Source organism: Gobius niger, assembly GCF_951799975.1.
Source record: "Gobius niger genome assembly, chromosome: 2".
Lineage (NCBI taxonomy): Eukaryota > Metazoa > Chordata > Actinopteri > Gobiiformes > Gobiidae > Gobius > Gobius niger.
In genome coordinates, this window is record NC_136853.1 from 32,620,844 (window position 1) to 32,636,740 (window position 15,897).

The 15,897-nt window shown below is 39.6% G+C and overlaps 1 protein-coding gene across 2 annotated transcripts; it reads right to left on the reverse strand.

Annotated features, from left to right (window-relative positions):
- Nucleotides 1-606: 606 nt before the first annotated feature.
- Nucleotides 607-12,223, reverse strand: tcp11l2 (t-complex 11, testis-specific-like 2). 2 transcript variants are annotated; one of them, XM_079551673.1, is made up of 10 exons: nt 12,107-12,223; nt 5,483-5,663; nt 5,270-5,402; nt 5,077-5,197; nt 4,771-4,994; nt 3,452-3,588; nt 3,207-3,376; nt 2,932-3,113; nt 1,181-1,353; nt 607-1,036 (listed from the first exon to the last, which is right to left on the reverse strand). In XM_079551673.1, exons 2-10 carry the CDS (start codon nt 5,649-5,651, stop codon nt 774-776), a joined length of 1,572 nt encoding a protein of 523 aa, XP_079407799.1. In that variant the 5' UTR covers nt 5,652-5,663; nt 12,107-12,223; the 3' UTR covers nt 607-773. The 2 variants fall into 2 exon arrangements, with proteins under 2 accessions (XP_079407799.1, XP_079407800.1); XM_079551674.1 differs by lacking the exon at nt 12,107-12,223 and adding an exon at nt 11,456-11,606.
- Nucleotides 12,224-15,897: the final 3,674 nt, after the last annotated feature.

Consider the following 15,897-nt stretch of genomic DNA (forward strand, 5'->3'; position numbering starts at 1 on the left):
GATCTAGCACTAACCTTTGTTTATTCGTCTGTCTCTGTTTTTAGACTTCATTGTTTAAAAAAAAAAAGAAAAAAGAACAAAAAACATATGGCTACAAATTTGATCTGGAGAGAGTAGGCTCCTCTAGATGCACAGTGGTGATTGCTTGCAGAGTGAAAAGCTCATTCTTTTTTAATTTAGTTTTTTATTTTTGTATACATACATAAACAGAGACAACAGTAACGTTTGCAAAAACACAAAACAAACTTCTCCTTTTGAATCTTTAGGTCCATTTCTATACAAATATATTCTGTGCAGCAGAAACAGCTGCCTCATTGAACAGTTCAACATAAACATACACAGTTTCCACTAGTTTAACCTACAACCAATAGAATTTAGAACAATAATTAAACTCAATGACCCAGACACTATCCACATGTATTTATGGAAAAATGTCTAATATTTTGGCTCTAATAAGCTTAAAAAAGGAAAGTAACTAGAGGGTACACATTTCTCTTCGACTTAACTTCCAGTTAAATATTATTGTAATAACAAGAACAACAATACAAATGACTAAAACAGCTCAAATATGACTGCAGGGTTTATGTAAAAAAATTGTGATGCTTTTTCAACATCTATCTCAATGTTTGTAGTAAGCTGTAGCCCTAAATATTGTAGTAATACTACAATTAAGCAGCTTGGGTCTAACTGCATCATGTTTCTTGAATAGACTTATTAAAATGGTATTCCCCAAGAAAGTGTTTCTCAACTTGAAAATGATGATCCACGGATGTTTATTTGGACACAGAGGAGTCTCGAGCAGCAGTGTGAGAAGGACTTTCTCCTGGTTGGCCATTGCTGAACATAAGCCTCCTGATGATGTTGGCATAATAAGGTCCATAAACTCTCTTGTTGTAGTTTATCAATGACAAGAACTTAGCTGCCAGTGGCATTAGGTCATATTTGATGATAGTCAGGCCAGCTGGTACTTGTTCAAGTTTTCCCTGCGGCTTTGGATCACAAATGAGCATCTTGAAGTACTGTTGCACACGATCCTCTAAAAGAAACCAAAACGAATACTTGTTACTGTAAAGTTAGAGTATATAGTTAACTGTGATAATGTCAGTAAAGTTGATGAATAAACACAGAAACGTAGGTTACACTAGAACAACAATAAACATGATTATCCCATTGATCTTACCAACTAGGGTGCGGATGGGATTATCCCTCTGGGTGATGCTGTTGATCTGGCCTGTAAGAGTGGCCTGCAATGCTGGGGTCATTGCGGAGTAACCTCTTTCTATCAAAGACTTGTTCAATTCACAGCAGATTTGAGCACTGATGTCCAGTAGTGCCTCCTCAAGCTTAAAGTTACTGTTGAAATATAGAGATAAAGGTTATTTTTTGGTTTGCTATGTTTTGGTTGTTACGCTGTTCCACACAAAGCAAACTGTGGTGCAAGCCTTTAAGAGTGCATTTATAACAACAGAATCTGGTCTGTTATATAACATGATCGCTGAACCACTTTTTTACCAAAATGACCTTTCTGTGTGGTTTGCATGTTCTCCCCTTGTCTGTGTAAGTTTCCTCCGGTTTCCCCTACCACTAAAAACATGTACAATAGGGTTGAACGATGTGTGTGTGGGCGTGAATGAATGGTGGTGGTCAGGGGGCCGTTGCCGTAAATTTGTGCAGTCGCGACAGCGCTTCTCTCAGTCGTCCCCAGGAACTAAATGCATAGTTTACCACCACCGTGTGTGGAGTGATTGAAGAACACGATGTGTTCACTATGTGAAGCGCTTTGCATGACTTGTGTCATGTGAAAAGCGCTAAACAAACAAACTTAAATTCTATTCTATACTCACAGTAACTACTTTTTTTATTCAAGTAAGAGCAAAGATAGTATTACTCAAGTAGAAGTAAAAAGTACTGTATGATAACACTACTCTAAGATGTACAGTTAATTCAAAAGATTACTGAGTACATTTACTTGAGTAACTGAGAACCTGACCTCTGGGTTCAGCTGGGTGCTAAATCTATCCCTAAAATTATTTACTGATTACCACACAACAGAAATTGAAAAACTTAATTTTACATCATTTTGAAAAAATATGAATAAAGAAAAGCAATTCAGATCCTCCACATCCGACTCATGACACTGAGTCCTGCAGGTGGCTGAGCGGTTATGCTCTCGCAAGAAGGTCACGGATTTGATTCCCAGACCGTGCAGACCTTTCTGTGTGGAGTTTACATGTTTCTCTCCCCTTATCTGGATGTGTTACCTCCGATAGCTCCAGTTTCACCCATCAACCAAAAACATGAACAATAGGTTCATCCTCCAGCCAGGTGATTCTGACCATCAGCCTGGAGATGGTGCTGTACTGCTGTCGCCCACTGCTCCTCGCAGGTAGCACAAGCAGCATTGAAGGGCCAAATGCAGAGGACTAATGTTCCTCTGGTGACAATAAACTACAACTTAACCTTCATAAATTATACGGATTTGAAAAGGCACAGCCTCCAGATTAAAGCCTTTAATTACCAAATGGATGAAGTCAGAAACTACCAAGAACTGGTTCTCCAACCGAAATGAACCCCCAAAAGAGAAGGGCCTTGATAGAGCTGAACAGACGTCCAATGTGCTTTGAGGAGCCCTTGTGCAGTTAGAAAGGGTCTTCTCCACTCAATGTCAGGAGTTGTGTGTACAGTCGGTTGGAATACTTATTTCTCTGTAAAATTATACGTTTTCTTCTTTCATGTTTTTGCAAAATTCTAAGAGGTTGGTTAATAGTTGGTCAGTGCAAATTTTTAAGAAATCAAATTGAGCTTAATCAGATGTAGAATCAAAATCAAAAGGACTTTAGGGGGTCTGGTCTCAAAAGGAGGCGTGGCTAACAGCATCTGTTATGTTCTAATTGTATGCTCCATTGGAATAAAAATAAAGAGTGAACTAACGGTCTGTGCATTCCATCCAGCAGTACATTGGTCATCTTCTTCAAGCGCTCAGACAGAGTGGGCAATCCCTGAATAGGTCCTCCAACTGTACTGTAAACAATGAGCAGCACTTGGTTGACTGCCTGACACTGCTGCAACTGCTCCTGAATCTCTCGTAAACGTCCCTCATCTGTCATTAAGGTCTGAAAAAACAGGACGAACGCAATTAAGCATAGCTCAAGCTCAACTCAAGCAAACTCAAAGTTGGAATTTGGAATTGGAAGCATGAAAATGACCTCTGGTACTGTGTTCTTGTTGTAGTCCCAAGTGAGGACATGGAGGAAGGCAGTATTTAAGACTTGAAATGGTCCGGGTAGGGCAGTCTGTTTGTCTTCAATGGAGCTACCAGCCGATTGCAACTCATCCAGTGCACTTTGGATCCATCGGGTGGTGTTATCCAGTGCATCTGATAAAACAAAATGGGCCATTAAATATCTTAATTAAAAAACAATTTTATTATAATTTGAGTTAAGTCACTTACTGGGTGTTTTGTCCAATATGGTTTGAAATGTTTCCCTTTCATATTCAATACCTTGTTTAAGGAGGACATGTCGTAGATTATTAATTTCCACATTTATTGTATCAGCTTTCATTAGGTCCAACACTCGGAAGATCTCCCTAAGAAAATTAAGTCATATTTATAACTGGGGAATTGGACTACATGTATGTTTGCTTTGCTCCGCTCCGGCCCGCCTACAAATGAGTGAGCCTACATGTGCCTTCAGTCCGCCTGGCTATTGTACCCAAGGAGCTGCAGATTAACCTGTGTGTGAAATAAAACTCCTATTAAAATCATAAATAATCCTTTAGGAGCAGACAAGCTTGTAAACTTCTGTTACTCTTTGAAGTCCCTTTCTCAAGTTTTCTTTCTCCTATGGGCAAGCGATGCTGGGCCGAGTCAAGTCATGTGAACGAGTGCAACAAATAATCGTGTCGTGTGACTGTTTTGGTGGCCTGAAGTTATATCACACCCCCCAACAGACAAGGTTGAATTGTGTAAAATAATTACAGTTAATGATAAAATATTTGGATGTTGCTGGTGTTCCCTTTGTGATCTGAACTGTGAAGCTTGATGTCAGAGAGCAATGTGGTGGCTAGGCAGCGGAAAGGAAGTATGTGGAAGCGTTCTCATTACTTACAATAGAAACCTATTTACTGCGGAGCGCGGAGCGGAGAGAACACATATGTGGAATCTGGCCATTAGTGTAATAACACCGCAAAATAAAGGTAAATGAAATTGTCAGTGTTCCTATACGTTTGTTAAGTGTGACATCCCGAGTTCCGCTTCCGGGTACTAGCAGACGGGCTAATATGTGAGAGAAAAAACATTAAAAACTCTTGAAAACAATTAAATATTCCTGAAACTCAATGGAGAGTTACTGAACCTACTTATTTATCAGGCCCATTAGCCAAAAATGCCGCACCTACTGCTAAAAAAGTAATATTTAAATATTTAAAGTCACTACTTCTGGGGTTAGCGTAGCTGCTGTGCCGTTAGCATTTATCTCCGTTAACCCGGATTTACCGATTTTGGTAAATATTACTTTATAGAGCAGGTGCAGCATTTTTGGCTAATGGGCCTGATATATAAGTATGTTCAGTAACTCTCTGTTGAGTTTCAGAAATATTGATTGTGGTATGAAAGAGTTTTTTCTAGTTTCTCGCACATCTGCGGACCCAGAAGTAGAGCTGTGACGTCACCACTTAACAAACGTATAAGACCATTCTCAGTCATGTGACTTTTCGGTGGCAATCAGCCAACCAAAATGACAGAGGCTGAGAATGGTCTATTTGCCTCACCTGAAAAGTGTCACCGTGTTGTCTGTGTTTTGTCTGAGCTTCTTGATTTCTTCATCTCTTGCTGGCGCGCACATTTTGCCCATTGTAGAGATAATGTATGATGCAAGCCCCTGTATGTCTATGACATCATTATCTGCCTGCTGGCGGATTAGGTCAATATCCAGCACCTCCATAATCTGGGTCCGCATCCGATTGGCACCAGGGTTGAGGAATGACAACATTGTCTAACATTCAAAAGAAATCATGTAACCATTTCATGCTGCCTCTAACATTTAACAAACAGAGCCCTTGAATGTTACAGCTCACCTCTCTGATTTCCTCAAGAAGCCTTATGGCTTGTCCATACTCAGGTGGATCATCATTTAGCTCAGCTGTCAATATATCCCAGAATGCTTTGTGGAGGTTTTCTTTAACTAATTTAAACAGGCTGGAAAACATACTCATAGTTAACGTACAAGTTATAAACAGTACTTGCAAAAGTAAAGCAAACAGATTTTACCTGTCCTGTTGTGGGATATTAGTGTCAAAATGGAAGTTTGGATTAACAGTAATTTCATGGGCAAGCGACAGGTTTGAGAGATCTCTGGCAGAATCCATGACTTCATTTAAGGTGAGTGCTTTAGGTGGACTGGCTATGAGAGGACAAATATGAAATAATTGTCATACGCGCAAAATTTCAGAATTGTGAAAGATTAAAACCAGCCACACTTACAGGACGGTGTGCAATCCTTGCTTGAGTTATTGCTTGCACAGCTTTCTTGAGAGCAGTCCAGGTCACTTGCAGATGTTATACTGTCACATCGCTCTGATGATTCTACATCGCTGCCCTGGTCCTCACCACTTGAGGACATAGAGCCTGGTCTCTCATCATTTAGAGGCATGGTGAAATAGTGCTGTAAAAAGAACATACATGTCAAATAGCTCTGTGACAAAGTAGGTTGAGGCTACGTTTTTCCCTTAGTTTATTTTTGTCACTTTATTTAGATACTAGCTGAGACCCGGCCTTTGGCCGGGCCTCGCTAGTCTCCACATTTGATATTCTGAGATTATGAGTGATTACAAAGAAATGTCCAACCCGTCACACAGTTCAGCTGTAGACCAGTGGTTCCCAACCCATTCCAAAAACTATGGCCAGTACAAATGTGTAAAATAATGAATGCTAAAAATAATTAATAATAATAACAAACTGCAATTGGAGTGTTTGATGCACCCGTACTCCTTTCTTATATACTACAACCACAATGTGCACTGTTCGCTAAACTCAGGGAACAGAATTCAAGAGACAGTGGAATAAGTATGGATAAATATTAGGGGTTCAGCTTTAACGGTTTGGTTCACGGTGCAGGACCCGTGGTTAGGTGCATCACGGTAGTGTACAATCAAAAAAGTAATAAGTTGGTTTTGAACTGCAATAGCCTAATGATCGTTGTTAGACAGTATTTATAACTGTACAATAAAATTGGCAATGCGTTCAAAGCTGCTTTAGAATAAAATTACCTCTGGGCTCACAATACGTGAAAGCAAAATAGAAAACAAATGGTACAGCAGCAAAGTAAAAAAAAAAGAAAAAAACTACGCAGTGCAGGCCATGCGCTTGTTAAGTGGTAGTTTCATTTTCGCTTTTACTCACACGGATAAATCAGTCGGAGCAGCGCGTTTGATTAGAGGCTTTTGGGCAATGTTTTGCGTGTACTTTTTTTCGGAGACAAAGCTTTGGAGACGGAATACTGCCAGGATTGGATCTTACGCATTTGTCTGCGCCTCTGACATTACGCAGCACTGGATCCATAATGAACCACAGCCTCGGTCACTGCAGGAGAGACTTAAACAAAGACGCGCAGATGTGTTTTGGAGGATGTAACTGTACCTGTGCGGAGCGTCTACAGCTGCAGTTTAGGGTGAGTGACGATGGCACACATCGCCCTGTTTGGATGAGCGCGCGCACACATGCACACACACGCACGCACACGTGTACACACACACACACACACACACACACACACACACACACACACACACACACACACACACACACACACACACACACACACACACAGGCACACATCGCCCTGTTTGGATGCGCGCACACGCGCGGCAGTCAGATGTCGTGCACTCGCGGTTTTGTGACGGCGGGTTGTCCTCGGACAGCAGCACCGCGGTCCATATGGACCCGTGGTCAATGCCCGCGGCCTGTGGGACCGTCACGTGGGGGGCGGCCGCGGATGTAATAATACGCACATCAGCCCAACCACCAACCACGCACACACTCACTACTCTCGCCAGGCTTCCTGGTGTTCCCAAACGGTCTCCCATCCCAGTCCTAACCAGGCCCTTCCCTGCTTAGCTTCAAAGTCGGTATTGGGAAATAAACATGGCGGCGCCCATTGAGATTGCGTTTTATATTATAGATTATAGATGTTCAGGTATTCATTGTTTTCACATTTGTCCTTTTTTTGCAATATCCAACTAAACAGTTAAACTTGACTATCCCGGGTTTGTTTTGTTTATTTGTTTGGTTGACATTTCAGTTAAAGCATCACACACACTATTTAGTTTAAAATCTTTATTTTTGTGCAAAATGTTCATTTAGTTTGTAGAGCATTGAACTCATCACAAATGGGTCATTCTTGCCGCCTGGTCCACAAAGAGGAGGTGTGTCCTCGTTTGTCAGCCATTTTTAAATCTTGGGGCATCCCATGGACAAGTCCATGTGCAGTAGTAGAGCGGTTAAGCATAAAAATTGTGCACTTTGTGAAGAAAGCATAACATTTCTACCAGTGGTAATACATATTATAGACATTAATTTCAGATGTGGAGGTAAGCTGGATTTGACCTTTGGCCCCATTTTGGCCCCTCTTTAACTCATGATTGGAAATAGTGTTGTTAATATGGCCTTCATGCGCTTGTCCTACAACGCACTACACCATCCTGTTCTTTGTCTTTTAATATTTTCAATATTATCTTTTAATATTTTCAATATTAAAAGAGAAGCTAGCTCGCACATAGCTTAATATGGAATTGTTTCCAAAAGAAGAACTTTATTTATATAGCGCCTTTCACAGACAAAGTCACAAAGCGCTTGAGTACGCGGAGGAAACCTACGCAGACACGGGCTGAACATGCAAACTCCACACAGAAAGGCCCCATCCAGGTGTGAATCGAACCCGGACCTTCTAGCTGTGAAGCACGAGCGCTAACCACTGCGCTACCGTGCCACTCAAAAATCAACATGGAGGCGCTCTAAATGCTAGCATGAATTTACCTCATTAGCCTGCGCTGAAAACAATGGGGAAAGTGGGCTACGTCCGTCTTTATCAAGGGTCTATGGATAATCAATTACAAATATCCGATACTGAACCAATATTTTCATCAACTTAATTTAAGTGAATATGGGCATGATTAATATGGTTCTTAATCTGCAGAATTCAGTCATGTAATTAGTTTTACACTGCGTAATAGCACTTAGCACTATAGATTGCTGCGCAAAAATACTGCAGATAGCAGCAGCATGCTAATGCTAGCTTCAATCAGTCAAGGCTGTGACAGAAACTGTAAGTCACACCTAAAGTAGTTAAATAGGCTAATATTGGCCACTAGTGTTTGCATTTTACTTTGAGAAATACTGTTATAACATATTTATAGTGCATTTAAGCAAAAAATCTGGATCGGTGCATCACTAATTTAATAACACATACCATTAGCTTGTCCTCCTTGAAGCTCGCTAGCATATGGGGGCGGGATCATCAGAGGTCAAATACAGCTAACCTCCACATCTAAAAGTAAACCTTATGTTATGGGTTAACTGTGATAAAACTTTCATGCTTTCTTCATAAAAACGCACAATTGTGCATTTTTATGAAGCTTAACCGCTCTACGACAGGGGAAGACTGGTTTGGGGTTTTGTGTTTATTGAACATTTGTTTGCTTTTGTTCTGTATTTTGTGTTTGAGTGTTGGCAAAGCCTTAACAAATATTTGGGGATGAAAGTAACCGGTGAGAATATTTTAGTAAAAGAAACCTAACCTGTAAATGTAAACCGTATACTTACCTCCAGGTAGAATGTACTTACCAGGGGAGGGGCTTCCTGCTAGAAAAGGGTTGTGCAATCAGTCAAGAGAAAACCATGTAGCTGCGTGCATGGGGAGTTTTCCTGAGTTCAGTTCTGTTTGTTTGATTTTGTTAAGTTTTTCTGATAGTTCTTTTTTTGTAAATATGTAAAGTTTAATTTTTCCAACGGTGCAATAAATGGGCTACAAGGAAGTTTTGATTCTGCCTCCCCACAAGCTCAAACCTGTGATACAGATTATATTGACATGAACTGTTAATAAAGTCCCCAAATAATCTAGTACAAGTGTACACACACATATGTTCTTGTTGGACCATCTGCCAACAAAAGAAACCTCAATATTTTCAATAACTGTTTACATCTCTTATAAGACTTTTGCTTCTGTGAGTGTGTTATATACAGCATATTGTATACTGTATTTTTTTACAATTTCAAATGTTTTTCTACCTTGTAAAGTGAAGATTTTGCGCGTATCGTATTGACTTTTTATGGCTTAATTTTAACAGATTATTCTATTCAATTTCGTTTTTTATGTTTATTTATTTACCAGAAAGTCCCGGGCCAAGAACAATTGCAATACGTGTGTGTTGTAATTGCTCTTGCTACATGATACAGCAAAGCAGACAACACCAAAACAATCAAATGAAAATTGAGTCATTAATAGAAACAGGTTAACAATTCCATTTCCAGGTCCTTCAGAATGGTGTCAAACTGAGCCAAGGTTATAAGTTGAATTCTGTAGAGAGGCATGATACTGAAACGCCATTTCCCTTCTCTCTGTCCTGACACTAGGCACAGAGAGAGATGTGTAGATGTCAGTGCATAAGGTCCGTTAGATGTGTTAGATGCAGTGTAAGGGAGTAACTAAATACATGTATTTAGAATACGTATTTAGAATACTCATTTTGAGTCACTGCATTCTGGTAAACTGGTAAATTTACTTTCAATTGAGAGTATTTAGAATACAGTTACTTTCCAAATATCAAGGGAATACATCCCCGTACTCCAGTTCATATTGCACAACATTATTAAGAAGGTTTACCTGTTTTTCCTTCTCAAATAAAATAAAGATTTAAAATACCTTATGCCACAGTTCATACACACTCTGCACATGTGTCACATGATGTTGTATCTGCTGTTCCTGTGTATTTTCAAGAGAGTTTTTGAGTTACTAATCCATAGTATAGTTATAATGAGTTTATAACAGGTGTTCCACCAATCATAGTCTTAATTTTTGTAATTATATGCCATAAATATACATAAATATAATGACAATCAATGTGAAAGTATTCTAAAATTATTCAAAGTATTCAGAATACTATACTCTATTTTGAAAGTAACGGAATACGTTTTAAAATACATTCAGTAACTAAAAACAATTTCAAAGTATTCTCCCCAACACTGGTTAGATGTCATATTGGTCTGTACAAAAACTACTTGATTTCATTTACCATGTACAGTTATTGTGCCTGCCGTGGAAACAAGCGTAAATATGTAGCCCTCATGGGAACTCTGCCATTGTTCTCAAAGGTTCTGGATCTACAGCCACCTGTCTTCACAGGCAACTTTTTATTTCGTAGACATTAGGAAGACTAGAATTTCTCAAAAACAAAAGGGGCAGCATTTGGTCTGTGTTCAAATGTCTCCAGGGCAACTAGAGACAACAGGCAGTGACTCAACAGCCTGAAAGATCCTGTTACACTGGTCCTTCTTCCATGCAAAAAACAGCAAAAAAACATGGTGAATAAGGATGGTAAAAGTAACCTAAGATTAATTCTAAACAGCGACAAAAAGGAAATCAATAAACACAAATTCTATTAAATAATATATTTTTTGTCCCCAAGGGGACATTAAAAGGCACACTGAGTAGACTTCGAGCTACAGGATTCTGATAGTTTCTAAAATTATCAAAAGACATACAATAAAGGCAGATTGACCCTTGGGTGTTGCCGTTTCTGGTTTCACTTATCGGTAGCCAAAAATGCATTCACACTGGCTGGCTGCTGATGGCTCAGTTTAAAGATAGCACGGGGTGAGGGTGCATGTGTAAAGTTTAAACCCTCGCTGCATGTAAAAATATACTTAACACACACATACACAGACATGAAACAAACATACAATATAATGAAATAAAATGACACATAGTATATTGCATTACTGTATGGAGTATGAACATCTATTCTTCTCATTTGCAAAGCAGCAATGCTGATCATTGAGATTTTATTTCATTAATGTTTCTTGTTTGTTTTTTGGGACAAAACGCACAGAAACTTCCTAGTAATGACCCAGTAATAAACATATCTGGCAGAAAACAAGCAGATGTTGGGTAATGGCTTACAAAATGTAAAAAAAAACAACAACTTTAAAGTGAACAAATTAGCACCAAAATCTGGACACTTTTTTTTATCTAAGTTGTCTTTTGTTTTAAAATGTGGACACGAACGAAGTAGCCTTTCCTACACGGCCAACAACAAACATTCCGTGCACAGAGCCTTTGTTTCGAGCCAGAGGAGCCCAAGATAATCAAACAAACAAACAAACAAACAAACAAACATGACATGACGCACTGCATGTATAGTCAGCGATGAACAAAACATAAAGCGTTAAAATGGCACATACCGCATTTTAATGACCATTAAAAGTTGAATCCGAGGCTATTGTCCTCCTCGTGCTGTTTACGTACTAAGAAAGCACACTGACAGTACTGCTGGCATAGAGATTTCTCTGCAGTATGTAAACAAAGCCGTGGCCAAGAGGGCTGCTCTACAGATGCACCGGCTGTTTCCTATTGGCTGCAAAGCCACGTCTGTCAGCCGTATATGGAAAGTCTTTGGTTACACAGCAGAGCACATGGATAAAAAAAATACATCCACACACGCGTAAGAAGTGGGTACACGTGATCAGCGCCAGAGACCAAAACAAGACCTCAGGGGCGCACATAAAACACGCAAAGTACTGCATTTTTCCATTGTGAATGTTTTTTGTTGTTGTTGTTTTAAATTGGTACGTTTTTTCTGGATTGTCGACGACAGCGTATACGTATAGACTGTCTATAGACTGTCGACTGAACGGTTATAACCGTTATAACAAACAATAAGATGAACGTCAACAATATTGTTTTTTGCATTATCTCCACAATGTCATTTCATTACTGAAACAACCTCCGAGTTTCTGCTACACCAAGGCAGCTAACTGTCAACCCCCAAAGTTCATCATTATGAACAAAATAAAGTTGTGTAGCGTAAATGCAAGTGTTTGCTCGCGTGTTACCTCGTTCAAGTCTCCGCAGAAGGAGACTTAAAACAGAAACGAATCCAGGAGACTGTAGGTTGGCCGTCGTGCAGCTTTCTCTGTCTATTTAGGTACTGGATTGTCAGCTCCTCGGGCACAAACAGACTAAACCATCTTCTCTCTAATGGGGGACACACTCCTAAAAATAAAATAAATCAACCCTCTTGTCGCAATCTGTTTTTCCTGATAAACATTTTTGTAGGGTATTTCATAATAATATAAGTGCTGTATATTAAGGGAATACTTTTTGAAACATGATTTTACACAAATACCTTTTTCTTTCAAATGGTACACCCCCAGAGGTTCACATGAGTCGTCTTTGTTTACGGATACGACCTTAGTAAAGTAGGCTATCCACTGGGGTACATGTAGACCCTTAGGCCAACTACAGAGATTGTAAAAATAACAACTAGCCTATTTTCAGCCAGGCACAGGCATCTGTTATTTAAACTTAGTAGGCGTGCATTAAGAGGTCATATTAAAAATGCCAATGTCATTTGCAACCACTGAACTGGGTGAGTGGTTGGAGAGGTAGACTAGAAAGTACCCTACTTTTAGACACCTTCAATATAATTTAGGCTTTCTTGGAGGAATGCCGTGAAAACAGGGCCAAAAAGGCTATCTGAGGACAGGAGTGCAACCTTAATCCCCATCACTGCAGGCTGTGCCCATGTGCAATACTATGCAAATGTGCCTATACCTGCCATTATTGTCATGATATCAATAGTCTGTCTCTCTGTTAGTGTTACATCCATGTTATTTTTGTAGCCTATGTTTTAGTCTGATCTACTATACCATGAAATAATTGCCAAAAACAATTTTCAGATATTTGAAACTGAAGTGTTTATTGAACCTTCTGTCAAATCGATTAAAAAAAAAAAAAAGAAATAGCTATAAATTTTCTTATGAGTTTTTTTTTTTTGTATTTGCCTAATAAGAGATGAAGATTTATTTTTTTTACTGTAAAAGCCTGAAAAAAGCCTGTGGCCTAATGGGATCGGGCATAGCAAAAGCTATTGATTGACGGCCTTTGATTGCACTACCATTGTTTTGTGATCTCACATTTTTCTGTCTGCACCTTATTGTGTTTTTAAGAACTACAATAACAAGCGAATTACTCCATCGCGGAATAATAAAGCATTTTTTAAATTGGATTGCTAGCTACATTTAAATAGGCTATTTTATGTAGAGTTTTTACTCTATGTTTTGTTTGTTGTTATGCAGCTTTATGGGCAGTTGAACCTTCGTAGCAACAGGTTTTTCACTTCTTTTAGCCTTATTCCATAATTAATTAAAAAAAAAATTCTCCCCTCATCAATGTACACACAGTACCCCACAATGACAAAGTGTATATATATAAATAATAATAATAATAATAATAATAATAATAATAATAATAATAATAATAATAATAATAATAATAATAATAATAATAATAATAAATCTACAACTGGACCCGAGTCCACCAGTGGTAAATTTTACTTGATTTGGACATGGAAGATCAAACTATTGACAATGCATGTTAGCCATTGAGGAATTCTCTGTAGACCTTCAAGACACAATATCGAGGCACAGATCTGGGGAATGGTATAGCCTACAGACATTTTTTTTGCAGAATTGAAGGTTCCGAAAAGCACATGGCCTCCATCATTTGTAAACGAAAGAAGGTCAGAACCACCAAGACTCTTCCTATAGCTGAACCTGATGGTCACTCTGACAGAGCTCCAGCATTATTCTGAGAAAATGGGAGAACCTTTCAGACGGACAACCATCTTTGCTGCACTCCACCAATCAGGCCTTTATGGTTGGACGGAAGCCTCTCAGTAAAAGGCCCATGACCGCCCGCTTGGAGTTTGCCAAAAGGCTCCTAAACAACTCTTAGACCATGAAAAACAAGACTCTCTGGTCTGATGAAAACAAGATAGAACTATTTGGCCAGAAAACCAAGCGTCACGTCTGGAGTAAACCGCTCATCACCTGGCAAATAGCGGTGGCAGCATCATGGTGTGGGAATGTTTTTCAGCAACAGGAACTAGGACACTAGTCAGGATAGAGGGAAAGATGAATACAGCAATGTACAGAGATATTCTGGATGAAAACCTACTCCAGACCTCAGACTGGGGTGACGGTTCACCTTCCAACAGGACAATAACCTGGGGCACACAGCCAAGAGCACAAAGAAGTGGCTTTGGGACAAGTCTGTAAATAGCCTTGGGTGGCATATACTCCCATACAGAGCCCGGACTTAAACTTGACTGAACATCTCTAGAAAGACCTGGAAATAGCTGTGCAGCGACGCTCCCCATCTAACCTGACAGAGTTTGAGATGATCTGTAGTGAAGAGTGGGGAAAAAATGTGCCAAATTTGTAGCATGGAGACTTGAGGCTGTTATCGCTGCCAAAGGTGCATCAACAAATACTGAACAGATAAACTTTTTGTAGATTGAGGAGAAAAGTTTTTTTTTAAGGCATTTTGGAGTATGGCTGTTACAAAACGAAAAACAATGGCAGTAGACTTGCCTCCAGGCCACTTATAAAGAGACAAAGTGAAAAATGACATGCTATTTTGTGGCCGTGTTCGACCTGATTTAACATTTGAGATAAAGTGTATTACAGTAATGGAGCCACAAATCTGATATGTGAATGCTACATGATGCGTAAATGGCTGATCTGCTACTCCACTTACGTGCTACTTGTTTTGCACCACCTGTTGCTACAGGTTTTATCTATTAAATGGTAGGCCACTGCGTTACACCGGATGCGTTCTGTTTCCGGTCTCACTGCTGCTGTTGCTTGCTGTTTGTGTGTCAGGGGCAGGTGTCTATTGTGAACTTTGTACTTTTTGTTCAGTCATAATTTATGTATTAGCCTATCATGTCCTCTATTCGTTTAGTATACTGGTTGTTTTGTTGGCTGGAGTGAGCAAAGGTCAGTTTGGAGAAAGAACATTTGTCCAACTAGTGAATCCATCATCCTTTGGGGTTGAATTGCAACCAGTGGCACAGGGAACATCTCATGGGTAAAAAAAATTCATAAAAAAAATTCCAACAAATTCTGAAGGAAAACGTAGCACCAACAGTGAAAATACTGAAGATTGTAATAATACCTCAGAAGGTTTAGCAATCCTTACGGTCAGACATTCGGCGGCTGCCGTTGTTGCTGAAATGCAAAAGTATTTTAGCGTAGATGCTAAAGCCATAAAAGGAAGGTACATGTTTCCATGTTGGACCATCCATCCATCCATCCATCCATCCATCCATCCATCCATCCATCCATCCATCCATCCATCCATCCATCCATCCATCCATCCATCCATCCATCCATCCATCCATCCATCCATCACAACTTATTAACTGTAAAGGATGTATGCATGTATTTATTTATGAATACATGCACGTATGAATGAATGAATGAATGAATTAATTAATTAATCTCTAATCCTATCGCTACTGGCCCATCTGAAAGAAAAAAATGGACAGTCTCCTGAAGACTCCAAACCTACATGTGGCAGGGACAGGTGTGGTCAGGTGATCACATGAGGCTATAAAGGGAGGAGCTACACATGCTTGCTTCCTCTTTCTGAGCAGGCCTGTGCACACGTTGCTTCCTGGGTCTTAACAGTCCAGTTTTAAAGGCTCGGTGCTGGTTGCTGTTTATTTTTGAGTTACTTTCAGTTTACTGTGTTATTTCATTTTAAACAAGATCTTTCTAATTGGTGTGGACCTAATCTAGCTACAGCTGGGTGCGACAGGGGTTCACTCTAGGTGGTG

Excerpts from the sequence above, each read along its gene's own strand:
- tcp11l2 (XM_079551673.1), bottom strand. The coding sequence starts at position 5,651 with ATGCCTCTAAATGATGAGAGACCAGGCTCTATGTCCTCAAGTGGTGAG. Across the intron at positions 3,377-3,451 it reads CATATTGGACAAAACACCCA|ATGCACTGGATAACACCACC; the intron begins GTAAGTGACTTA and ends TTGTTTTATCAG. Across the intron at positions 1,037-1,180 it reads TCCCATCCGCACCCTAGTTG|AGGATCGTGTGCAACAGTAC; the intron begins GTAAGATCAATG and ends GGTTTCTTTTAG.